At 45.1% G+C, this 27,052-nt stretch overlaps 1 protein-coding gene across 1 annotated transcript in view; it reads right to left on the reverse strand.

Moving 5' to 3' along the window:
- The window catches only part of LOC116987267 (protein NipSnap homolog 1-like), a 50,575-nt gene extending 35,957 nt beyond the window's left edge, over window positions 1–14,618 (reverse strand). The window contains exons 1-4 of the mRNA XM_033043154.1: window positions 14,428–14,618; window positions 11,827–11,960; window positions 11,685–11,730; window positions 5,626–5,720 (exon numbers count right to left, since the gene is read on the reverse strand). Of these exons, the coding sequence (XP_032899045.1) occupies window positions 5,626–5,720; window positions 11,685–11,730; window positions 11,827–11,960; window positions 14,428–14,507 (355 nt within the window). The 5' untranslated portion in view covers window positions 14,508–14,618. The remainder of the gene's footprint in view (window positions 1–5,625; window positions 5,721–11,684; window positions 11,731–11,826; window positions 11,961–14,427) is intronic.
- Between the last annotated feature and the right edge of the window lie 12,434 nt (window positions 14,619–27,052).

The following is a 27,052-nucleotide window of genomic DNA, read 5'->3' on the forward strand; positions in this document are numbered from 1 at the left end:
TTTGGTTTAGTTTAGTTTAGAGATACAGCACAGAAACAGGCCCTTCACCCCATTGAGTCCACTCCAACCAGTGATCCCTGCACATTAACACTATCCTACACACACTAGGGACAATTGAAGTGTGGGAGGAAACCGAAGATCTCGGAGAAAACCCACGCGGTCACGGGGAGAACGTACAAACTCCGTACAGACAGCACCCGTACACACATTTCCACAAATGTGTTGGGAGTGGATGCGAAAGTGGATAACATGGAATATGGGATAACATAGAACCAGTGTGAACAGGTGATGGTTGGTGGGGACTCAATGGGCAGGAGGGCCCATTTCTATGCTGTATCTCTAAGCTAAACTAGACAAAACTACTGGTCTCTGGCGCTGAAAGCGTTGTAAGGCAGCAACACTACCGCTGCGCCACCATTGAGTTTAAAAGTCTGGAAGTCATGTTGGAGCTGTTAGGACACATTTGATGGATGGGATTTATATAGCGCCTTTCTAATACTCAAGGCGCTTTACATCGCATTATTCATTCACTCCTCAGTCACACTCGGTGGTGGTAAGCTACTTCTGTAGCCACAGCTGCCCTGGGGCAGACTGACGGAAGCGTGGCTGCCATTCTGCGCCTACGGCCCCTCCGACCACCACCAATCACTCACACACAGGCAAAGGTGGGTGAAGTGTCTTGCCCAAGGACACAACGACAGTATGCACTCCAAGCGGGATTCGAACCAGCCACCTTCCGGTCGCCAGCCGAACACTTAGCCCATTGTGCCATCTGTCGTCCCAATTTGGAGTACTGGTGCAGTGCTGGTCAGACCATTTCACAAAGGATGTGGAAGTTTTGGAGAGGGCACAGAAGAGGCGTACCAGGATGTCAACTGGAACATCTGGTATTAGTTTGGAGAGCCTGAAATCAATCCGAAGGGTTTGGAACCGAAACTCGCCTTTCCACATTCTTCACAGGGATGCTGCTTGACCTGCTGAGTTACTTCGGCATTCTGTGTCTAGTTCAGGTCGGAGAGGTTGGACAGATTTGGATTGTTTTCTGTCACGGTTCTGAATCGAAGGGACAACATGATAAAAGTATTTTTAATTATGAGAGGCGTAATATGCAGATAGTCTTTTTTCACAGGAGGGAAATGTGAAATATTAGAGGGCATTGCTTTAAGGTGAGAGTGAAAGTTTAAAAAGGAGATTTATGGAGTGGTCTTTTTTTACACCAAGGGTGCTTGGAACACCATGGCAGAGGGGGGCGGTAGAAGCAGATACAATAGCAATGGGTAAGAGGCACTTAGACAGGCACATGGCAAGCAGAGAATAGAAGGAGAGTAGAAGGATATGGATCATGTGCAAGCAGATGGGAATATATCCCCAGATGGGAAACATATAAAATTCTTAAGGGATTGGATATGCTAGATGGAAGAAAAAAATTATTTTGCAATGTGCTAGTGCCAAGCTGGACACTTGATTAAACAGTGAGGCACACAGCTACCTGACCAACCTGACCTGTTCTGCACCAACAATCAGCACTCCACTCCTGGTCAAATGACCACTGTCCCCACCCCACCAGGTTTAAACTGCGTGTCGGAAGGAAATGCAAATGCTGGTTTAAACCAAAGATAGCCAAAAAATGCTGGAGTAACTCAACGGGACAGGCAGCATCTCTGGAGAGAAGAAATGGATGACGTTTCGGGGCAAGACCCTTCAGAAGGAAAAGTCACCCATTCCTTCTCTCCACAGATGGGGGAGTCGGAGAACCAGGGGGTCACAGTTTAAGAATAAGGGGTAGGCCATTTAGGAATGAGATGAGGAAAAATGATTTCACCCTGAGAGTTGTGAATCTGTGGAATTCTCTGCCACAGAAGGCAGTGGAGGCCAATTCATTCGATGTATTCAAGAGAGAGTTAGATATAGCTCTTAGGCCTATTGGAATCAGGGGATACGGGGAGAAAGCAGGAACGGGGTACTGATTTGATCATATTGAATGAGGGGCTGAATGGCCTACTCCTGCACCTATTTTCTATGTTTCTATGTAATAACTTAAATTGGCACCATGGTAGGCAGAGACATCTTGGGCTGAAGGGCCTGTTCTTCTGCTCTACTGTTTATGTTCTAAATGGCTGTAGGAGATCATATGGGTAAGAGTGATCATCATATCCTAAGGCGGGGAATAGTAATGGAGAAAAGCAAGTAACAATCCAAAGTAGGATTTTTAATCTGGAAGAAAGCAAATGCTGAGGGGAGATCTTGCAAAACTGCAAAAGCACAACAGGAAACTTCATGGGGGATGTTTTGATTACGAGCAATGTACAGTCCCCCCCCCCCCCCCCAAAAAAAAAGCAAGGTAGCGGAACCAACCCCAGAGCTTGTCGGTTCATTGGGAAGATAGTGAAAATGCCGAGATAAAATAAAATCGATGATGTAAGCCAGATGGCTTCTTCAAGTAAAACCGAGGCTAAATTGATTGTTGACAGAAGAAGTGAAGGGGAAAATTGGATTCGCAAGAGATGGAGTGGGGCCCATTAGGGATAAAGAACGTGATATATTCTTAAAGGTACAAAGCATGGGTAGAATAATGAAGATAGACACAAAATGCTGGAGTAACTCAGCGGGACAGACAGCATCTCTGGATGGAAGGGATAGGTGACGTTTCTTTACAAATGATATTTACTAAGGAACATAAGAACATACGATTGTGGAGCAGGAGTAAACCACACCCATTCATCCTGTTTCCCTTTCTAATGATTTCCCTGTGTCCCTCAAAAAGGGTGGGACAGTGGTAGAGTTGCTGCCTTACAGCGCCCACAGACCTGGGTTCAATCCTGACTACGGGTGCTGTCTGTGCGGAGTTTGTTTGTTGGCTTTTCTCCGGGTGCTCCAGTTTCCTCCCACACATCCAAAGACGTACGGGTTTGTAGGCAGAGAGAGAGAGGGAGAGAGGGGGAGAGGGAGAGAGGGAGAGAGGGAGAGAGGGAGAGAGGGGGGAGAGGGGGAGGAGGTGGGCTTTTTTCTCTTTCATTTTCTTTTACTCTGGTCTTGTCTCTTTTCTCTTTCTCTTTTTTCTTTTTCTTCTCTTTTTCTCCTGTTCTTCTCTTTCTCTTTCTCTTTCTCTTCTTTCTCTTTCTCTTTCTCTTCTTTCTCTTTCTCTTTCTCTTCTTTCTCTTTCTCTTTCTCTTCTATCTCTTTCTCTTTCTCTTCTTTCTCTTTCTCTTTCTCTTTCGTTGTACTTCTTTTGCTCTTTCTTTTTTTTTTTTTTCCTCTTTTCTTTGGTTGTTTTTGTTGTTTTGGTTTTTTTTTTTTTTTGTTTTTGTTTGTTGTGTTTGTTTTCTTGTTTGTTTTTTTTGTGTTTTTTTGTGGTTTTTGTTTTTGTTTTTGTGTGTGTGTGTGTGTGTGTGATAGTGGGCGTGATAGTGTGTGTGATAGTGTTGATGTACTGGGCTGGCCGGTATGGACTCAGTGGGCCAAATGTCCTTTTTCTGGGGTGTGTCTCTAAACTAAACATTGATATGGACCCCATCTTTAATTTATCGATATGTTTATCAGCTCCCCATTGAATCTCTTTATAACTTACCCACATTAAGAGGGAATTTGATAGTACCCAATTAACCGAAAAACATTTTCTTGAAACATGGGAGAAATCAGGGATTACACAGTGGAAACCAAAAGGTCAGGAAGAGAATGTGCAAACCCCAGATACTCTGCATCGGAGAACAGATTGTACAAGGGCCAATTAAGCTGCTCCACCATTTAATAAACTCATGATTAATTATGTTGTAACTTCAATGTCTGCATTATCACATATCTACTACACATTAGCTTATCAAGTACCCTCTGCCTTAGAAGTTCAATGATTGAAAGGCGTGGAGTCATTGAAAGATACAGCATGGAAAAACTTCCCAATGGCCCATCAAGTCCACACTGATCATCAGCTAGCCATTTACACTAATCCTACATGCATCTCATTTTTTCTTGTCCATCAACTCCCCCAGATTGTAACACTCACCCACACTCTACGGGCAATTTAAAGTAGACAATTATCCCACATATTTGGCATGCAAGAGGAAACAAGAGCACCCAAAGGAAACCCTCACATCACAAGGAAAACGTACAAACTCCACACCGACAGCACCCAAGGTCAGAATTGAAACTGGTTTTCCGTCGCTAAGAAGCGGCATCACTGCACCTCTCTAAACACAGTTCTGTTTTATACTGGTATAAAGCGAGCTCTTTCAGTGTTAACGTACTGAAATCAATGTTTCTGACATCAAGGCATTGCAGAGCAATGAAGATCTTGAAAAGGACACTTAATTTGAAGAAGAGAGTTTCAAGGACCTCTGACTAAAAAACTGCCTTACCTCAGTCTTCAATAAATGACCCTTTAGGGTTTTGCATAAGTAGTACAGAAGAGATGCTGGGTACAGGTTCTTTTACACATTAGGTGGAACTCACTGCAAACTAAAATCATAACTGATTTAAAAATAATAGAGTAAGTTTGCAAGGCCACGGGGCTCTGGTGGGAGAATTAAATTGTCTAGATTGCTCCACAATATGGCATGGACTCTTAAGCCAAATACCCCCCTTCTGTATCATAATAATCTGACTATTAAGATAAGAAAGCATAAAAGAGCTGATGCAAACAGAATTAGAGAGTATTTGGGGTTTTAAAGGCTGACAATAGTAGCAAGAAGGATGTGAGGTAGACAAATGGTATCACTGCTCTGAGATTCAAAGAAAAAGTTGGACCATGGCGTTATTTCAACAATAGGCCATTTAGAAGACAGTGGGCAGTTTATCGTGGGTGAAAGGGCCTGTTCCTGTGCTGTGGGAAAGCACGACTTGATGCCCATTTGTTTTGCAGGTCGAACAAGAGGGGAAAGTGGAAAGAATCATGTAGACAATACTCTGACAATGAAAAAGGAAAAATGGTTGTGACACTAAAAGGAAGTCTGGTGCTGGGGCCTAGCAAGGGAATGGCTACAGCTTTTATTTACCTTCAGAGGTATGAAGGGCAGTTAATGGAAGCATTCAACGTGAGCTTCAAAGAACTGAAGAGAAAAGGGATTTAAGAAGGAACTGCAGATGCTGGAAAATCGAAGGTACACAAAAATGCTGGAGAAACTCAGCGGATGCAGCAGCATCTATGGAGGAAGAAGGGTTTCGGCCCGAAACGTTGCCTATTTCTTTCGCTCCACAGATGCTGCTGCACCCGCTGAGTTTCTCCAGCATTTTTGTGTACCGAAGAGAAAAGGAATATTTGGTTTAAAAGAGAAAACTAATGTCTGTGGAGGCAGCTTTTAACCTCAGTGAAGATAGTGAGGTAGTATTTTGACTGTGGTTTGGCTGCAAAGTCCTTTCTGGGAGTCATCGTCAATTATAGGAACTAGCTGATTTCCATTCCACTGATCTCAACAAAAGTCAACTTCCATTAACTTCAACAAAAACAAAAACAATAAATGGCCAGACTCTACAGTGATCAACTGATTCACAAATCCAGTTTTAGTCTGAAATAGGAAAATTAAAATTCACCCAAGGCCTAAAATGATAATGAAGAACTAAAGACTAGGACTTGAGCCAAAGGCAAGAAGGAAGGTCTGGATGAATTTGATTAAAGCTGAGTGGTAGACTTACCTGCTTGATCTTGCTCACCATACCACGTATTCCAGCTCCCCACAATCTCACATGGGTAGTCAGAGTCGTCATGTAGCTTTTTCAACATTTGCTCCCTGTGGTCATTGATAAAAGATTTTGTTTAAAACACATAGCAGACAATCTCGATCTCTGCACACCAAATACGTCTTTAAGTGGAGCTACAAATCAACATAAATAACTTGATACCAAAACATTTTATAAATAATGTAATTCTAAATCTCCTCGCAAATACATATGTTAAAATGATTAATTTGGTTAGGCTCTCATTTTTCAATGAACCTGATGTTTGTAGAATTATAGGAAACACAAAGTAATATATTTGTTAACATTTGAGAAAATAAAACACTACTTAACATTTAGTGCAAAGTTTTATCCGCAAGTAATTTGCCAAGACCTGAGGAATTCAGTGGCCCAAAGCAGGCAGCCAACTGTGAAGTAATATTGCTCTTGAGTTGGGTAATGCTAATTTATGAAAGTATTTAAGTCAGATTGCAAAATGTTGTGGACAGAAGCAAGCACAGGAGGCTGGGTGTGAAAAACAAATGTGGTTGTGAATAGACATGTGTTTTGTTGAGAAGCTGCATGGAAATAAATCACACCTAGATTTTGAAAACAAATCATTTCTGGGTTTTCAGAATCCCAGAGTATTATTTTGCTCTGTTGGTTGCCGCAAGCAAACTGAGGTAATTTTATTCTGTGTGAATTATCTGGGATGAGTCAGGTCGAAGCTTTTAAGACGTTGTGCAAATACTAACCACACGTGGGAAGAGCAAAGTTCATTGGGTACTGCCGTGCCCACAACCCAATGATTGTGCAAATCCCAACACAGCAACTGTACAGGTGGTCATTTGTGGGCTGTGAAGACTTAAATGGCCCTCAAATACCCTTAGTTTGGCACCAGTGTATAAACCGGATTTTAATACATCACGGACGTGCAATGCCCTCTGCATTGGTTTAGAACGGGACTGAGTCCAAAGCAATGAATTAAAATAAGAGGGTGAGGAGAAATGAAATGACTCAAGTGCTTCACTATCAATGAGTCACACATGACCTTGAGATTATCTGCCTCTTATGATTGCAAAAGCATTACGATGAGAAGGGCAATGGCTATTCAAGAAGGTATCTGAGGTGGGGATTTATATAATCCTGTCAATATTGGCCACTGTCCACCAAGTTTTGTTTTTTTTTACAAACATTGGGTGACTTGGATAGGTTGGGTGAGTGGGCAGATGCATGGCAGATGCAGTATAATGTGGATAAATGTGAGGTTCTCCACTTTGGTGGCAAGAACAGGAAGGCAGATTATTATCTGAATGGTGTCAGGTTAGGAAAAGGGGAAGTACAATGAGACCTGGGTATCCTTGTACATCAGTCATTGAAAGTAAGCATGCAGGTACAGCAGGCAGTGAAGAAAGCTAATGACATGTTGGCCTTCATAATGTGAGGAGTTGCGTATAGGAGCAAAGAGGTCCTTCTGGAGTTGTACAGGACCCTGGTGAGACCACACCTGGAGTATTGTTTGCAGTTTTGGTCCCTAATTTGAGGAAGGCATTCTTGCTATTGAGGAAGTACAGCATAGGTTCACAAGGTTAATTCCCGGGATTACAGGACTGTCATATGAAGAAAGAATGGAGCGACTGGGCTTGTATTCACTGGAATTTAGAAGGATGAGAGGGCATCTTATAGAAGCATATAAAATTATTAAGGAATTGGACATGCTAGATGCAGGAAACATGTTCCCAATGTTTGGAGGAGTCCAGAACCGAAGGGCCACAGTTTAAGAATAATGGGTAGATCATTTAGAACTGAGATGGGGAAAAACCTTTTCACTCAGAGGGTCGTGAATTTGTGGAATTCTCTGCCTCAGAAGGCAGTGGAGACCGATTCACTGGATGCATTCAAAAGAGAGTTAGATAGAGCTCTTAGGGCTAGCGGAATCAATGGATATGGGGAGTAGGCAGGAACTGATTGAGGATGATCAGCCATGATCACATTGAATGGTGGTGCTGGCTCGGTGGGCCGAATGGCCTACTCCTGCACCTATTGTCTATGTATGTATGTAAATGTAAACCTGCAGGTGTGTGCCTATAGATTTCTTAGGATTGCAATGCAATATTCAGCAGTTAAATTAAAGTATGTATCTCCTAAGCAACATGCGTAAGCTGCTATGTACACATGCCTGTCAGCACTCTGCACACCGAACATGCCCAAAAATCATTTATCTGGTAAATTATCTGAATGTGCAATGATGATTCTTTGGAGCGCAGAAGGTTAAGGGGGGACTTGATAGAGGTCTTTAAAATGATGAGAGGGATAGACAGAGTTGATGTGGATAAGCTTTTCCCATTGAGAGTAGGGAAGATTCAAACAAGGGGACATGACTTGACAATTAAGGGACAGACGTTTAGGGGTAACATGAGGGGGAACTTCTTTACTCAGAGAGTGGTAGCTGTGTGGAATGAGCTTCCAGTGGAAGTGGTGGAGGCAGGTTCGATTTTATCATTTAAAAATAAAGTGGATAGTTATATGGACGGGAAAGGAATGGAGGGTTATGGTCTGAGTGCAGGTAGATGGGACTAGGGGGGGGGGGAATAAATAAATAAATAAATGTGTTCGGCACGGACTTGAAGGGCCGAGATGGCCTGTTTCCGTGCTGTAATTGTTATATGATTATATATGAGTGTTATTGAAATGCAAATAAAATATGCCTCCTGCTTATTAACTACTATCCAGAATGATCCCTTTGTTTATTGCAGACTGGTTTGAATCTTAATAACGGTGCAAAGGTCATAATTTTCTTTAGACTGACACTACTTTAGGTCAGATTAAATGGAGACTGTCAGTGTGAACCAAGTCAGGAATTAACCTACTAAATATAGATCATCGTCAAGAGGAAATTCAACACCCCTACAAAGACTCCACTCATGATTCTGCTGCCAGAGCAAGAACAAGACTGTAAACCTGGCCCAGTGTTCACTTGGAACTTGAGCAAAACAAGTGCAAGTATAATGTATCAATTGTTTCATTATTTCTTGAAAAAGCGTATGTCACCCAAATATTCTTGCAGGAAGTAATGCTGTGTTGGGAGATTGGGTTCCTTGTAAAGGAAAATGTATTTCGAGTTACTGAATCAAACAACGGGTAAACAGGCCCTTCGCCCCAGTTTATTCATGCTGACCAAGATGTACCATCCAAGCCAGTTCAATTTTCCTGTGCCGTCTATATGCCTTTAAAGCCTTCCTATCCATGTACCTGTCCAAATGTTTTTTAAATGTTGTTATTGTATGTACCTCAACTACTTCCTCCAGCAGCTTGTTCTACATACCCACCAGACTCTGTGAGAAAAAGTCACCTCTCAAGTTTCTATTAAATCATTCCCCTCTCACCTTAAACCTATGCCCTCTAGATTCCCCAACCCTAGGAAAAATACATTTACCTCATCTATTCCCCTCATGATTATATACAGCTCTATAAGAATGCCCCGCAGCCTCTGGCGCTCCAAGGAATGAAGTCCTAGCCTGCCCAATGTCCTCAAGTTCATGACAACATCCTCATGAATCTTCTCTGCGTTTAATTTAACTGAGGAGAAAATGTGTGCTTGGGCGGAAATCCTGGGGGGGGGTGGCACGTCAGAGTCACCATGGGGGGAGGGGGGGGAGAACAAGGGAGGACCTGGTGTGGGGGGACTGCCGTGAGGGGGGAGAACAAAGGACAAAGGACATTTATTCTCACATGAGTTGCCATTGCAGCACATCAATAAAATAAACACAACATTATAGAATTTAACATTAAACATAAAAAACATCCCCCCACAGCGGGATCAACGTTTCCTACTGTGAGGGAAGGCAGCAAAGTTCAGTCCACTTCTTCCATGTTCACCCTTGGTCGGGGCCTATTTGACGCCTTCGCAGTCGCCGCTACGGACGGCCCGATGTTTCAGGGCCTCTCGCCGGAATGATGGAAGAACACTCTCAGCGACTTGGAGTTCCGAAACGGCCGCTTGCTACCGGAGACCGCGGCCCCCGAAGTCCACAGCCCGCGCTGGTCGGAGCTCCAACACTGGCGATCTTGGCAAGAGATCCTAGGCTCCGGGGTGTTTAAAGTCAGCGCCACCCGCAGCTGGACGCTCCGCAGACCACAGCTCCACGATGTTGAAGTCAGCAGTCCCAGTACTCCGGAGCTCCAACACGGCGACCCGGGTAAGGCATCTCCCCACTCCGCGATGGTATCTCAGTGCTGCGCCGCCGCTGAAGCTGCAGCTCGAAGCTCTGGCCGGTCTCCGGCAGGAAAGGCCGCGCCAATCCAGGAGGGGGCGAAGGTGCGGCTCGGAGGAAGGACACATCCTCGCCCAGGTAGTGACTGGAGAAAACGGTTTCCCCCTTTCCCCCCTTCCCCCCCCCCCCTCCCCCCCATCGCCCACATAAAAAGACTAAAAGGCCTCCAGAACAAAACTTTTTAACAAACTAAAAATAAAAAAGGGTGAAGAACGAACAGCTGCAGGCGAGGCTGCCACACTCTATGGCGCCACCACTCGAAAAAATGGACAATAGGGGGCGGGACAAAGGACAATGGGGTAACAGTTGGGGGGGGGGGGGCAATAGGGGGAGCCAGCGTGTTTTGTAACTTTGTCAGCGCCGTAGGTGGCTGCTATTTGTGTACATTGTGTATGCAAGTAAAGAATCTCACTGTACCCAGTCACATGTGCCAATAAAGTATTCATATTCCTATTCCTAATTAGACCAGCTTGAGTGGTGTGTACAATTCTGGTCACCATGTTCCAGGGAAAAAATGAATTATACTAGAGAGGGTGTTGTGAAGATCTATGAGGATGTTGTCAGGAAGGGAACATTTTAGTTCAGGAAATATTGATTGAACTATCTTTGGTTCTTTCAGAGCAGGGGAGAATGGGCAGAGACTTAATTAATAGGTCTGAAATAATGAGAGGCCTGGAAGGAGTAAAAAGAAAGGATGTTTCCATTAACAGCGGGATCAAAAACCAAGGATTTGATGGAATGATTAGAGGGGAGATGAGGGTGACAGGAGACTGGAACTCACATAATGAAAAGGTATTCAAGGCACCACCATGCATTACATTTAAGTGCACAATTAAGAGCTGTCATCTGCGGGGCTGCAGACCCAATGATAGAAAGTGGGGTTAGGCTGAGAGCCCCTTCCCTCAGACCAACACACACACACACACACGATTGACTGCATAGTCTTCTTGTGTTTCGGAAATTTCTATAATTCTAAATAAGCAACTAAATCAACAGCAACAACCTCTGCATTAATACCGCATCAATAACTTTATTGAATATCCAGTGTACTTCATAAAGAATGTAGACACAAGGAACTGCAGATGCTGATTTACCAAAAAAGGCACAAAGTGCTGGATTAACTCAGCCAGTCAGGCAGCATCTTTGGCGAACATGCTAATGTAACTTTTTGGGTCGGAGCCCCTCTACAGTCCGAGGACATGGAAAAGCCATGTTTCAGGTTGGATCCCTTCTTCAGTCTGAAGATGGGTCCTGACCTAAAACATTACCTATCCATGTTCTCCAAAGATGCTGCCTAATCCACTGAGTTACTCCAGCACTCTGTGTCTATTACTTCATATCGAAGCGTTGTCAAACAAAATTTTCATATGTTGCTCAGTGTTAAATATGGTGGGCAACCAAAAGCTTGATCAATGAGAAAAATAATTAAGGTGTCTTAAGCTGAGACAATAAGAGAAGAAATTCCAGAATTCAGGACCTCAGCTGATGAAAGCACACCTTTGATGAATGAGTGAACAACATGAGTAGATGCTGAGTTGAGCAGAACTAGTGCGGCTGAGAAATTTAATGGGATAGCAGATGAAAGACACAAATAGATACCAAATGATAAACACAAGCAGCATTGTGATTATGTAACAGTATGATATATTCTAGCATGAAGGAATCCTGGTGTGAAAATAATAAAGTAAATGCCACATCACTCTTTCAGAGACCATGGCCACTGTCTAAGTAAAATCAACCGATTTTTAAGAGATTGGAACTTACGATAAGGTGTTGTAGGCATCTAAACATTCTGGCTTCACATTATGAACTAAGACAAAAACAAAAATGTTTCAGTACAATTTGAAGAACCAGTTGACCTTTGATAATTGCCAGTAAAAGTGTTGGCAGAAGCTTTTTCACTTACATTGCATTTTATACAAGCTGCTAGTTTCCTTCTTGGAAAGAAGATTAGAGTGAGCATCTTTTCTCTGCTTTACTCTGTGGACGAATAATGATCGAAACCACCCTTTGTCATTTTGCTCACCTTTACTATTTGCCCTGAAAAAGCACCAAAAAAAATATGATTAACTGAATGTGTATTCACACAGAAATGTCAAAATCTGTTTGTGGACTGATGCTGCCCAGAGACCAATGTACAACAGACACTGATGAGTAAGCACTGAAGTGGAAAATATTTCCGCCTCTTTGTGCAGATGACTGTGGTATTCCACACACTACATGGTAGCTGGGCTATTTCCAGGTTGCAGCTGTACCAAGGACAAAGTCACACATTCATCCTCTCTTTAACACCACTCTGAAATGTAGTGGCCATCTTAAAATTGTCCTTGACTTGTCACTGGGAAGAAGCACTGCACCACAACACTGCTTCTTCCCAGTATACCATTTATTTATTGATGAAAGGCCCTTTAATGCAATAAAATAAACTGAGTTGTACAAGGAAATAGACAAAACAAAAGTAAGAATTCAGGTGGGTTTGGTTTTAAGGGGTCAGCTTTCATGGGAGGGACCTATTGCAGAACCTGGCAGACAAGGGGCATTACAAACTCACTATAGTTTGCAGGGTGGCCAATTAAGTGTGTTGTTGTTTTTCCACAGTTTTGAAGCAAAACTAAACTTTGTAATAATATGTCCAAGGAGGAAATAATTATTGTGATGTTTAAGGAGAAGATGGCATTACATCGACTTGGTGAAATTTAATATTAAATAACTGCCATCCACATCAAGAACTTACCACATTTTCCCATGGTAATAAAATCAAATCAAAGTGTTAAATTTTATACCATTCTTTTCAGAAATCACCACAATATCAATAATGCGATGGAAAATTAAGTTCAATAGGGATTATTATCCAGTCTGATTTTGAATACACAGATAGCCCGGTTAAGATTTAAAGAATGTCTCCATTTCAATGTTTTGATAATATCAGCTATAAGGAGACTATTCATCAAATAATCTGATTTGTTAATCAGAATGGCAAAAGTACCACAAACAGTTTCAACCTTTTCCCTGTACCACAAAACCAAATTTACTTTTTGAACTACAATCCTGAAAGTAACCAATGCTCTAAAAGGGAAATATATTCTATTTGAAGATACATCTGTTTACCACTGAAATCTCTGTTCCCATTTTAATATTAATGTTTGCCAACTGACAAACAGTTGAAAAAATATTCATCCATTTGGAAAGTACAGCACAGGAGCAGGCCTTTCAGCCCAGTAGCATTCTAGAGCATGTATGTGTCCTGACATACACATGTTTATCTGCTGGTAATATTCATGTTAAGAAATTGAGAAGCCTATGATTTATCCTAACATTAAAAGATTTTGGAAGCAAAGTTATTTGACCATAATTAATGGCTGGCCTTTCCACTGCAGTATTTAGCATTAAAGGCAAGATATTTTAAAAAGCTACTCTAAAAAAATCGAGTAAATACATCTAAGAAAATTGGCCAATCCTTTCCTTTTAACGTTGAATGATTCATATCCGAATAAAACCATGGCAGTACATAATGTTGATTATTAACAGATAGAGGTTGAAGTCACCCAAGTGCTAAAATCAATTAAATTATGTCAACAAGCCACAACAGAATCCAACCAGAGCACATCATCAAAGACAGCTTTTATTGGTCCCCACAGCTAATCATTGAATCTGCTTGTAAACATGTAAGCAAACTACTTGGATCATTCTCCAAGCATCTTTTCCAAGGAAGTGTGTGTTTCAAAGGATTTGAAAGTGCATAGATCGCAAACACCAGCTGGATGGGATTTTAGCCGGGTTATGACACTCAGGATGAAAACACATGTGTAATTCTAGTGCCATAATAAATATTAAATTAAATGGCTTCCCACATCAAAATAGTTAACTATTGCTTGTCTGTGGTTAAGGCATGATATCGGATTCAGGCTAAGCTTATAATTTAACCAGTTTTAAAGAAAACCTTTTTTTGAACCAAAGCACCAGTAATAGTGTGAATATTAGCTACAAACAACAACTAGAATATGTCGAATCAGACAATAATCTTTCTTTTTTGCGCATCTTTGAAAAAGTAAGTGATTTTTGACTGCAAAATAATCACAATTAAATCCTCGAAACCAATTTTTTTTAAAGAGCTAAACAGCACCTTAAATTGATGCAGCACATTTCAATACATTGATTGGAAAGCGTGAAAGAGAGCAGGAATCAGATGGCCGAAACTCACGTGTATAAAACTAACTTCTCACTGGCGATCAGCAAATTCTGAATAAATGCGCCTGGTTTTGTGAGACCTGCTTGCAACCATGATAATGTATCATAGTGGCAACTTTAATTGGTTACATTTACGCACCGAGACAGGGTGGCAGTGGCAATTGTGATATGAAGGTAGGGGACACTTGAGTGCACGGCGTTCACTCCAAGAGCACAGTCGGTCGGACCTGATCCTGATCCTGTGGCTGTGGAGAGGTTAACGCGGCCAAGCGCCGGGACACCAGTCCCACCACAACACACACAACACACACAACTCTACCTGGTGAAAGTCAACGCCACACAACTCCGCGCCAACAACGCTGGCGATTTCCACATCCGAGCAGGCCACATCGCCGCCATCTTCTTGTTTTCCTGGTGGAAAGGTCGGCGTGTGTGTGTGTGTTTTTTTAGCTAAGGTCTGCCAAAGTCCTCTCGGCGAACGTCGTTCAGCAGGGAACGTGAGCGCCACAGCTGTGCACGTAGGCAAGAGCTGGGAAATACTCTGGCCGGGTCCCTGAATAACACTGTATCTATCTCATACATGTGACATGCTTTAATATTCGAGACACAATTCCACATCAGTGCAGTATAACAATATGTTTTGGAAACTAAATGTAAAATCTCTTTTTTTTTCAAAGGAGTGCTTTTTTTTTTCAGACACTGATTTTTTAAATCGTTATATTGTTTACAGAGTAATGTTTGCACATTCTGTTGTGCTGCTGCAAGTAAGAATTTCTGAAGGGTCTCGACCCGAAAATGTCACCTATTCCTTCTCTCCAGGAAGGCTGCCTGTCCCGCTGAGTTACTCCAGCGTTTTGTGTCTATCTTGAGAATTTCATTGTTCTGTCTTGGACATATGACAATAAAAATACAATGTGTTGGACTGAACAATAAAATGTACAAACATACATTTAGGAAGAACTGTGGCATTTCACATTGGGCCAGGGTTCTACCCTCAAAATCATGATGCACACAGCGGTGTTTACATTTAAAAAAAAAAACAGAACAAGGAAGTGCAGATGCTGGTTTACACAAATGGCCACAAAGTGCTGGAGTAACTCAGCGGATCAGGCAGCATTCCTGGAGAACCAGAGATAACCATATGTGTCGGAGTCGGGAACCTTCTTCAAACTACATGAATAAACAGGACACACATCTCCACACATCACCATCTATCTCTATATTACTAAAACTCTGTTCTTGACCGCTTTTGGCGATCTGTGCTGCGATTTCCGAGAGAACGCCGCCACCTACGGCCGTCATTTTTGGCCACATCGCTCAGAGCCCCCCTCCGCCGCATGTGTGCCGAGAATTTTTCCCGTCGATGAAATATGACAGAGATATTAATGTTTTTACAAAATTCCCCATTCTCTCTGCTGCTCCTGCTGGTGGGATGGGGGAGGGACTATAAAACCAGGAAATGGTGTGCCCCAATCAGTCTCTACAACATGGAGGTCTGAGCTCTGAATGACTGAACATATGTCTACACAGCTGTGAGTAAGTACCCTTAATTTGGTTTGAAAATGAAAATATGGTTATGGTTAGTTTGAAGGAAAAAAGCACTGCCTGCAAATGGTTGTTTGGGGGGTTTGGGTTCTCTCTCTCTCCCCCCCCCCTCTCTTCTCTCCCCCTCCCCTCCCTTCTCTCCCCCCCCTCCTCTCTCCCCCCCGCTCCTCTCTCCCCCCTCTCCTCTCTCCCCCCTCTCCTCTCTCCCCCCCTCTCCTCTCTCTCTCCCCTCTCCTCTCTCCCCCCTCTCCTCTCTCCCCCTCTCACTCTCTCCCCCCCCTCTCCTCTCTCCCCCCTCTCCTCTCTCCCCCCCTCTCCTCTCTCCCCCCTCTCCTCTCTCCCCCCCTCTCCTCTCTCCCCCCTCTCCTCTCTCCCCCCCCCTCCCTACTCGTCCCCCCCCTCCTCTCTCCCCCCCCTCTCTCTCCCCTCTCCACCCCCCCTCCTCTCCTCCCCCCCCTCCTCTCCCCACCCCCTCCTCTCTCCCCCCCCTCCTCTCTCCCCCCCCTCTCCTCTCCCCCACCGTCCTCCTCTTCCCCCCCCTCTCCTCTCTCCCCCCCTCTCCTCTCTCCCCCCCTCTCCGCTCTCCCCCCCCTCTCCTCTTCCCCCCCTCTCCTCTCTCCCCCTCTCCTCTCTCCCCCCTCTTCCTCTCCCCCCTCTCCTCTCTCCCCCCTCCCTCTCCCCCCCTCTCCCTCTCCTCTCACCCCCCTCTCCTCTCTCCCCTCCTCTCCTCTCTCTCTCCCTCTCCTCTCTCTCCCCCCTCTCCTCTCTCCTCTCTCCCCTCTCCCCCGCCCTCCCTCTCTCTCCCCCCCCTCTCCTCTCTCCCCCCTCTCCTCTCTCTATCCCCCCTCCCTCTCGTCCTCCCCCCTCCCTCTCTCACCCCCTCCTCTCTATCGCCCCCCCTCCTCTCATCCCCCCCCTCCTCTCCCCCCCTCCTCTTCCCCTCCCTCCTCTCCTCTCTGCCCCCCCTCCTCCTTCTCCCCCCCGCCACGCCTCACCTCTCTCCCCCCTCCTCTCTCTCCCCCCTCCTCCTCTCTCCCCCCCTCCTCTCTCCTCGCTCCCCCCCTCCTCCCTCCCCCCCCTCCTCTCGAATCCCGCCCTCCTTAGCTCATCCGCCCCCCCTCCTTCCCCCCACGTCCTCCCAAACCACCCCCCCCCCTCTCGTCCCCCCCCCTCCTCGTCGCTCTCCGCCCCGTCCTCCTCCTCTCCCCTGCCCTCCTCTCTCTCCGCCCCCCTCCGTCGAGTCCTCCCCCTCCTCTCTATCCCCCTCCCGCTCTCTCTCCGTTACCCCCCTCCTCCTCCCCTCCCCTCTCTCTCCTCGTCCTCCCCCTCCTCGTCTGCTCCCCCCCCGCCTCCTCTCCTCCCCGTACCCCTCTCCTCTGCTCACTCCCCCCCTCTCCTCTCTCCCCCCTCTCTCCTACTCTCCCCCCTCCTCCTCTCTCCCCCCTCCTCTCTCGCTCTCTCCCCCCGCCGTCTCTCCTCTCTCCCCCCGACTCTCCTCTTCTCCCACCTCTCGGTCCTCTCTCCCCCCCTCTCTCCTCTCTCCCCCTCATCGCTCTCACCCCGCAACGCGCGCCTCACCCCCCCCTCCTCTCTCCCCCCCCCCCCCCCCTTCTCCTCTCCCCCCTGATGGAAAAATATTTATGTAACTATTTCCTTGTGTATTCTATCTGTGTCTGCACAAGATTGTTTACCGAAACTGCCTAGGGCACAAGTAATTGACAGGTCTCGGTCACGAGATTAAGAGTCTATCACAGAACTTGCAGAACGGCTAATCTTGCTCCGGTGTAACTTTCCGCAGCTAAATTTTATTTCCTTTGAATTCTGAGTGTCCTTGTTCATTACCATTTGTCTGGATGCTTTTTTGTCTAAATCAATGTATAAAAGAGATGATTTTCAGCATTAGCTCAGAGAGGACTCCCACAGACACTTGGGCTCTGTGTGACTCTCTCTCTCACAATAAAGTTCGTTCAGTTTCTACCTCCGTTTTTGTAATAGTCTTTGTTGGAAAATTTCTAACATAATTGGCACCCAATGTGGGGCCCCAATACCTCTGTTGCCGGTTTTCAGGGGAACCAAGAGCGCTCATTTTAAGGTTCCTTACGAACACCGGGGCAGAGTGACGGGGCTCAACCGACACGCCGGAGGTAGGACTGAACGTTCCGTAGATAGTGGGGCCCCAGCTAAGTAATTTTGACTTTGCCGAGTTGTATTTTGTTACCTTCCTCAGCAACCCGGGACGGCATACAGAATTGTCGGGGACAATTGAAGAGAGTAGTTCGACCACTCCGGCGACTGGGTCGCCAAAGAAGTCTGGGACTTCAGAAGTCAAGTTGGACTTGACAGGAGAAGAGTAGTTGGACTACTCGGGAGACGGGGTCACCTAAGAATTGTCGGGGACAATTGAGAAGAGTGGTTGGACTACTCGGGCGACAAACGGGGTCGTCCAAGGTAAGTAGTTTGGGACTTCAGTCAAGTTGGACTTGACAGGGAAAAAGTATAGTCGTAATTCTCGAGGAGGGAATCAGAATGGGCTCGACAAACTCAAAAGGTTATGAAGGTGATGAGAAATGTATGTTTATACAAAGTAAGCGTAATTGTAAGTACTTAAACAAGTGGAAAGAAAGGTATGATTTTAGTGGTAAGTTACTTGTTGATTGTTGTAAATTAATGTCTGCTATTGCCAAAGATGCAACAAAAAGAAGGAAGGATAAAGACAAGTTGGGCTACCATGAAGCACGTCTGTGGCTTCAGGAAGCCAGATCGCGCAGAGACGGAAAGGAAAAAGAGAAGGAACAACTTACCAAAAGCGAACCATCGACAAACGCTTTCCTCCAGAAGGGGGACAACGAGGTCTCCCACCGATCACCGGGTATGGCGAGTGCCCCCCCCCCCCCCCCGCCCTCCGTACACACCGACGAAAAAGGGGGTGGCCTTGCCACCGGTGGAAGAAACCGTCGGATCGTACTCAACAAGGGCTCCAACCCCCGTACTGGAACAAAAACCAACCATTAAGGAAAGCGGCCAGCTGCACCCAGGTTTGCAAAGTCCGAAAACCACTCGCTCCGGTACCGTTTATAATCTTCATGCAGGTCCTATATTTGAGCCTAAATCTCCATGGTCAATAAGACCAAGCGGGGCCGAAATGTATCCTATGATTGCAATGCCTAATCCAGACGCCGGCACAGTGGGGCCAATGTACGTGTACAGGCCATGGAATATGGAGGATATTAAAAAGGCACTGGAGGGCATTCCACATCCTAGAGATAATTTCGCAAAGTGGCAGAGGGACTTTGGAAACCTGGTTGTAAGTTATCGTTTAAATACGGTAGAATATGAACAAGCGTTGTGAAGTCTTATCGGGTGTGATTGGTGTTTAATTGAAGGAGACTGGAATGCTATTGTAAATGGAGCACCCCTTCAGTGGGCACCAGGTCAGAATGATTATCATAACAGACGAATAGCTATTGAAAATCGAATAAGAGCACACTTCCAGAGAGGAGTCGATTACAATAAAATTAGGGAATGTACACAAAATAAAGACGAGCCTGTGCTACACTATTTCTCCAGACTTAGGGTTGTCTTTGAGGCAAATAGTGGACAAGAAATACCGATCCCGTGGGTGGATGATGGACCGTTTGCCCAACAGTTTAAAATCGAACTGTTAAACGGATTAAAACCCGAGATTAGTTTATATATAAAAAAGCACATGGTGGGATGGGAAACAAAGGCACTCAATGATGTAAAAGATTGGGCAGTACATGCGGAGGAAAACACCAAAGAGAAACAGATTGTAAAGAACGCTTATCTGGCCGATGTTGAGGAAATAAGCGAAAATACCGTCCCTGTATTCTACCGGGTAAAACAAGGAGATCAGGGGTGGGGAGGCCAGAGAGGCAGAGGAAGAGGCAGAGGCAGAGGCAGAGGGAGTAGGTCCCCAAAGGGGGAGGGATGTTTTGTCTGCGGAAAACTCGACCATTGGGTTCGAGATTGTCCCCAGGCTAAGCATATTACACTAAGAGAAGGCAAGGAGGGTTCAAGGTCCCGAAGCTATGAACGATCCTGACTGACCGAGGCTGAAGGGAGGGACAAATCAACCAGAGATACTCCCACTCCCCCAGCCGACAAAGAGCCTCTGCAAATATTGGATCTAGAAGAAATCTTCTACGCCTTACCTAAAGCCTACGATAAGTTTAATAGTGAATGGGGAAAGGATGACATTCTTATGCGATAGTGGAGCATGTAAAACTGTCATAATAAAAGACGAAGAGCCCCTGGGAACACTATACTCCAAAAATTCAATAACTGTAAAGTCTGCCACCGGGCATACTAACGTGGAGTTCTTGACTAAACCACTTAAGTTCCAAGACAAATATCTAATGTGTGTTGCGAGGAACAGGTACTGGTCTCAGCGATTTGTTCAGTAACTTTGCTAGGCCGAGATATTATGATGGGATTGTGGATTGGTATAATACCCACCACACATAGATGACCCAGATGTCAAAGCACAAGTGGATATTTTAACTGCTGCACTACAAGCTTTGTGAGGACAGCACAGAGCTGTCCGGGGGGGGGGGGGGGGGGGCAGAAGAACAACTACAGGACTGTTTGGAGTCTGTAGACTGGGCAATGTTCAAGCACTCGGCAACGGACTTGAACGAATATGCCACAGTCGTTACAGACTTCATAAAGAAATGTGTGGAGGACTGCATCCCTACAAAAACCTTCCGAGTGTTTCCCAATCAGACACCTTGGATGAACTTTGAGATCCGCACTCTTCTAAAGTCCAGACACAGGGCATTCACCTCCAACGATACAGTGGCCTACATGAAGACCAGATACTTGGTAAGGCCATCAAAAAGGCCAAAAGGGACTTCTGCTCCAAGCTGGAGGATGAGACAGATGTTCGGCAGCTGTGGCAGGGCCTGAATGCAATCACCTCCTACAAGGTGAAACCAGGAGGCAGCTCGAATGTCGGTGAAACATCACTCCCTGACGAGCTCAATGCGTTTTACGCACGCTTTGACAGGGAGAATACTGATGTGCCTTCCCGATTCCCCATTCGCTGTGATGGCATTTCAGTCTCAGTCACAGAGGCCGATGTCAGGAAATCCTTCAGAGGGGTGAACCCCCGAAAAGCACCTGGTCCTGATGGTATACCCGGTCGTGTTCTAAAAACCTGTGCGGACCAACTGGCGGGAGTTTTTACGGACATTTTCAACCTCTCACTTCTGAGGTCTGAGGTCCCGACCTGCTTTAAAAGGGCATCAATTATACCGGTGCCCAAGAAGAGTAAGGTGACGTGCCTCAATGACTATCGACCAGTGGCACTAACGCCGGTGGTGATGAAGTGCTTTGAGAGGTTGATTATGGAGCAAATCAACTCCTACCTCGACAAAAACCTGGACCCACTGCAGTTCGCATACCGCCACAACAGATCAACGGTGGATGCGATCTCGCTGGCCCTCCACTCCGCACTGGACCACTTGGACAACAAAACCTCATATGTCAGGCTGTTATTCATTGATTACAGCTCGGCATTTAACACAATCATCCCCTCCAAACTGGTTACCAAACTCGCAGAACTGGGTCTCTGCGCATCCCTCTGCAACTGGATCCTCGACTTCCTCGTCCACAGACCACAGTCTGTTCGTATTGGTGGAAATGTGTCAGCCTCGATAACAATCAGCACGGAAGCACCTCAAGGCTGCGTGCTCAGCCCCCTGCTGTACTCACTCTATACCCATGACTGCGTAGCGAACCACAGTGCGAACTCCATCATCAAGTTCGCTGATGACACCACCATCGTGGGGCGTATCACTGATGGGGATGAGTCAGAATATAGAAGAGAGATCGAGCAACTGTCCATATGGTGCCAGCGCAATAACCTGGCCCTCAACACCAGCAAAACCAAGGAACTGATTGTGGACTTTGGAAGGAGTAGGAGGGGGACCCACAGCCCCATTTATATCAACGGGTCGATGGTTGAAAGGGTCAAGAGCTTCAAATTCCTGGGCGTGCACATCTCTGAAGATCTTTCCTGGTCCGAGAACACTAATGCAATCATCAAAAAAGCACATCAGCGCCTCTACTTCCTGAGAAGATTACGGAGAGTCGGATTGTCAAGGAAGACTCTCTCTAACTTCTACAGGTGCACAGTCGAGAGCATGCTGACCGGTTGCATCGTGGCTGGTTCGGCAATTTGAGCGCCCTGGAGATGAAAAGACTACAAAAAGTAGTAAACACTGCCCAGTCCATCATCGGCTCTGACCTTCCTTCCATCGAGGGGATTTATCGCAGTCGCTGCCTCAAAAAGACTTGCAGTATCATCAAAGACCCACACCATCCTGCCCACACGCTCATCTCCCTGCTACCTTCAGGTAGAAGGTACAGGAGCCTGAAGACTGCAACAACCAGGTTCAGGAATAGCTACTTCCCCTCAGCCATCAGGCTATTAAACCTGGCTCGGACAAAACTCTGATTATTAACAACCACTTTCTGTTATTTGCACTTTATTTGCAGTTTATTTATTCATGTGTGTATATATTTATATCATGGTGTATGGACACATTTATCTGTACTGTAGTAAATGCCTTACTATTTTTCTGTGTGCTTAAGCAAAGCAAGAATTTCATTGTCCTGTACAGGGACACATGACAATAAACTCACTTGAACTTGAACTTGGATCTTGACTTTGAGGAAGAAAAAATCCGTAGAGTCACTGTTTAATCAAACACAGTTGCAAACGGAATCTGCTGCAGTTGATCCAAGAAGGGTTGAGCAAGGCAATGTGTCTTTAACTGCTGACATTTCAGCCATCATTGAGGAAGACTGTGTTAGTGATACAGTGCATATCGACCAATCACACATTGCACCACCCTTTTCTACAATGGTAACAGATAACAGCAGGAATTGGTGCTTCAGAGCTGATCTTTCCGAACAACTTATTTTGCTGCTGGAACTGTACAACCCCAAAGATGTGTATAACTATCTGCGCCCCTTATCTCTCAGCCTATGTGCGGATAAAGCATCTTCAGTCCGATGGATTGCCTACAGACTGGCAGTGATAGAAGATGATTATATCCCAATAGAACAATTTGCTGAGCATTTGATGCCACATTTGCTACAGCTGGCATCTGATCCTGTGCCAAACTCAGAGTACTGTTAGCAAGAACTTTGAGGCAAACACTAATGGAAAATGGATGAAGTGGAAAAACAGGAGGATGGACTGTGGAGAATTGCCTGTGTTATGAGCCATGGGGTAACCCATGTCTCAACAGGAGGAATGGTGCAACTAGTCGGGAAGGTGTTCAAAACCTATGGGTTCACGAGTTATGCAAAGAAGTACTGCGAAACGTGCGAGATACGTGCCAGGTACAATCCACAAGGAAACATGAAGAAACAACAAGGGAAGTACCCACAACCAAGGTACCCATTTCAAAATTTAAATATGGACTTTATTGAATTAACCTCCTCGCAAGGGAAGAAATATTGTTTGGTACACAAAATTGCTGGGGAAACTCAGCGGGTGCAGCAGCATCTATGGAGCGAAGGAAATAGGCGACGTTTCGGGCCGAAACCCTTCTGATTATTGATGTATTTTCCCGATGGGTTGAAGTTTTTCCCTCTGCCAACGCGGATGCATTGACAGTGGCAAAAGCTCTCCTCAGGGACATCGTACCAAGGTTCGGGATACCAGAGAAAATATATAGTGACAATGGGAGCCATTTTGTCAATGAGGTAATAGAGAAGCTCACGGTGACCCTAAAGATACAATTAAAACATTATTGCTCTTACCACCCACAGTCTGCAGGGTTAGTGGAAAGGACTAATGGAACTATTAAAAGCAAATTAAGGAAGGCAATGGCGGAAACGGGATTTTCCTGGATAGATTGTCTCCCATTAGTCTTATTAAATATGAGAATGCTGCCAAGTACGAGGGGAATGTCCCCGTACGAAATATTGTATGGTAAACCATTCCAATACCCTGTTCTACAAAAGGTTTTCTGAAACAGTAAGTGAAGATAGCACAGTACATGAAGAAAATGCTAATAAACAAATCTCGTGTGTTGAAAGGTTTAACAGGTCTTGACCAAGCGGAAGGGGATCTCGTGGAGGAATTAAAACCAGGAGACTGGGTGTTCGTAAAAATTATCAAAAGAAAAAGGTGGTCAAGCCCTTGGTGGGAAGGTCCGTATCAAGTACTACTTACTACTCCCACTGCGGTAAGAATTGCCGAAAGGCCAACGTGGGTACATATCACACACTGCAAAAGAGTAAAAATCCCAACTTCAGAGTAGGAGAAAGGGGGACTAACGACGGCTGACGGCCTGTATAGGTCCAGTAACGATCGGAAACCTACACCTCCGAAACCATGAAGTGGGGGCTGATTATTCTGAGTGGAATTGCATTAATCACCACAGCATATGCGAAGTATACAATATACCTGACCCGAGGAGTACTAGCACTTTTGAAATCGACCCACGTCAGTATAAAACTGACAGTTGCGAGGACAAAGCATACGTAACGGATGGGGTTTATGTCTGTCTAGCACCCTACTCAAAATGGCATTATGTTTTCCAACACTCTTGAGTCCTCAGGCTAGAAAGAAACCGGAATGGAGCAATACCAGCGATGGCCGTTAAAAAGAAAGTCCTACACCCATACGAACCCTGGCTGGAGTAACGGGGAAGATGGGGAAATACACAGCCTACTTGGAAAACGTATATAACCGTGAGAAACATCCAGATGAAAGATGAAGGGTGGTATTACGTGTGTGTCGAAGTTAGTTGGAAGGATCCCTGTAGCCAGTTGGAAGTGAGAGTAGTCGAACCAGCAGACACTGAAGATACAGCTGATGATGCTGTTTACTCTCGTAACACTGAAATAGAATAGAATAGAATAGAATAGAATAGCCTTTTATTGTCATCCAGACCGAAGTCTGAACGAAATTTAAGCAGTCATACATATAATATAATACAATACAATAAAAAACAACAATAAACACATATTAACATCCACCACAGTGAGTCCACCCAACATCTCCTCACTGTGATGGAGGCAAAAGTCTTAGGGCTGCAGTCTAAAGATGTGAAGGAGAAATCCGAGACAGGGAATAGAGTGAAAAGGGAACTTGCTAAAGGTTCTTTTGATGCACACATTTACATAGATGAAATTGGAGTGCCCAGAGGGGTTCCAGATGAATTTAAGGCACGCAATCAGATAGCTGCAGGATTTGAGTCTGTCATCTTCTGGTGGTCCACCATTAATAAAAATGTAGATTGGATAAATTACTTATATTATAATCAGCAGCGATCTATCAATTATACAAGAGATGCTGTGAAAGGGTTAGCCGAACAACTAGATCGGTCCAGTCTAATGGCCTGGCAGAATAGAATGGCCTTGGACATGCTACTAGCAGACAAGGGAGGAGTATGTGTAATGTTCGGATCATCTTGTTGTACCTTTATTCCCAATAATACCGCACCTGATGGGTCGGTCTCCAGGGCCCTGGCTGGACTCACTTCACTGGCAGAGGAATTGGCTGAGAATTCAGGAGTCGTCACCTCCTGGACAGTGTTCCTGGACTCATGTTTCGGTAAATGGAAAAATGTTGTTATTTCTGCACTAACCGCTTTCATAGTCATTGCAGGGGTACTGGTCTGCCTGGGCTGCTGCATCATCCCCTGTGTGAGAGGACTCGCCCAGCGGCTGATTGAAACGGCCCTCACTAAGAAAATGACTATGTTATACGAACTAATACCAACCAAAGCAGAAGAGAGACAATGCTATGAAATTGACTTGAGAGAAACATTCCTGACTGATTGAACCCTCTGTTGTGCTGCTGCAAGTAAGAATTTCTGAAGGGCCTCGACTCGAAAATGTCACCTATTCCTTCTCTCCAGGAAGGCTGTCTGTCCCGCTGAGTTACTCCAGCGTTTTGTGTCTATCTTAAGAATTTCATTGTTCTGTCTTGGACATATGACAATAAAAATACAATGTGTTGGACTGAACAATAAAATGTACAAACATACATTTAGGAAGAACTGTGGCATTTCACATTGGGCCAGGGTTCTACCCTCAATATCATGATGCAAACAGCGGTGTTTACATTAAAAAAAAAAAACAGAACAAGGAAGTGCAGATGCTGGTTTACACAAATGGCCACAAAGTGCTGGAGTAGCTCAGCGATCAGGCAGCATTCCTGGAGAACCAGAGATAACCATATGTGTCGGAGTCGGGAACCTTCTTCAAACTACATGAATAAACAGGACACACATCTCCAGGTAGAGACATATGGACATTTAAATATAATCAATCATTAATTAATTTAAATCATTAAAAATTGTCTGTCTGTCTGTCTGTCTGTCTCTGTCTGTCTGTCGTCACAATGCCCAATACTCGCAGATGTCCAATCGGAATGGCCGATGCTCGCAGATGTCCAATCGGAATGGATCCATTTACATGTACGGCTGCCGGCTGCATTTCTTCCTTTGATTCCTTGCCACGCCGAATCCAGACGCACAATCGCTATTTCCATGTATTTATTTTGGAAAATCATATATTCATCAAACTTCCGACATAGCACATTAATCGTGTATATGTCGGGTTCATAGCTCATGACCCCCTTATACTGATCTTGTTTTCCGTGCGGCAGGTGACTTATATTTACTGCATCAATGACATTGTTGGAAGCACATGATACAAAGGAGTAGGATACAACATTCCGCATAGAGTGGTGGGGGGGAAATTTGGAATGAGAGCTATGTTTAAAAATATGGCGAGAGAATATTAAAGTTTTGTATTGGCAATGAAACTATATATATATATATATATCTATTATTATATAAAACTCTGTGGCTGCCGCCTGCCGTTCGGCTGCCTTTCGATTCGTTCCATCGTGTGATGTCACAATGCCCAATACTCGCAGATGTCCAATCGGAATGGATCGATGCTCGCAGATGTCCAATCGGAATGGATCCATTTACATGTACGGCTGCCGGCTGCATTTCTTCCTTTGATTCCTTGCCACGCCGAATCCAGACGCACAATCGCCGAGATCTTTTCCATTTCTTTTCATTCCATCTCCCCCCCACACCCCCCAATATTTCAAAAATAAACTGGCTTCTTACCCATAGAAGCAGCCATTTCGGTAGACATTTCACTTTTCATTCCAACTATCCACTCCTCATTAGATTTTGTTATGTTTATGTCCACATTTTTCATTAAATCCTTCTTCCCCCCCCCCCCCACTCACTCATTTTGTCGCCTCCTGCTGACCAGCGACCATAACGGCTGCTGGCGCCCGCATCTCGCCTCAAAGACGCCATTTAAAACCAGCCGCACTGCTCATTCCAGAGCCGCTTGAGTTGGAGGACCACGTCTCCCGTGGGGGCTACGGG

Source organism: Amblyraja radiata, chromosome 25 (assembly GCF_010909765.2).
Source record: "Amblyraja radiata isolate CabotCenter1 chromosome 25, sAmbRad1.1.pri, whole genome shotgun sequence".
NCBI classification, from domain to species: domain Eukaryota; kingdom Metazoa; phylum Chordata; class Chondrichthyes; order Rajiformes; family Rajidae; genus Amblyraja; species Amblyraja radiata.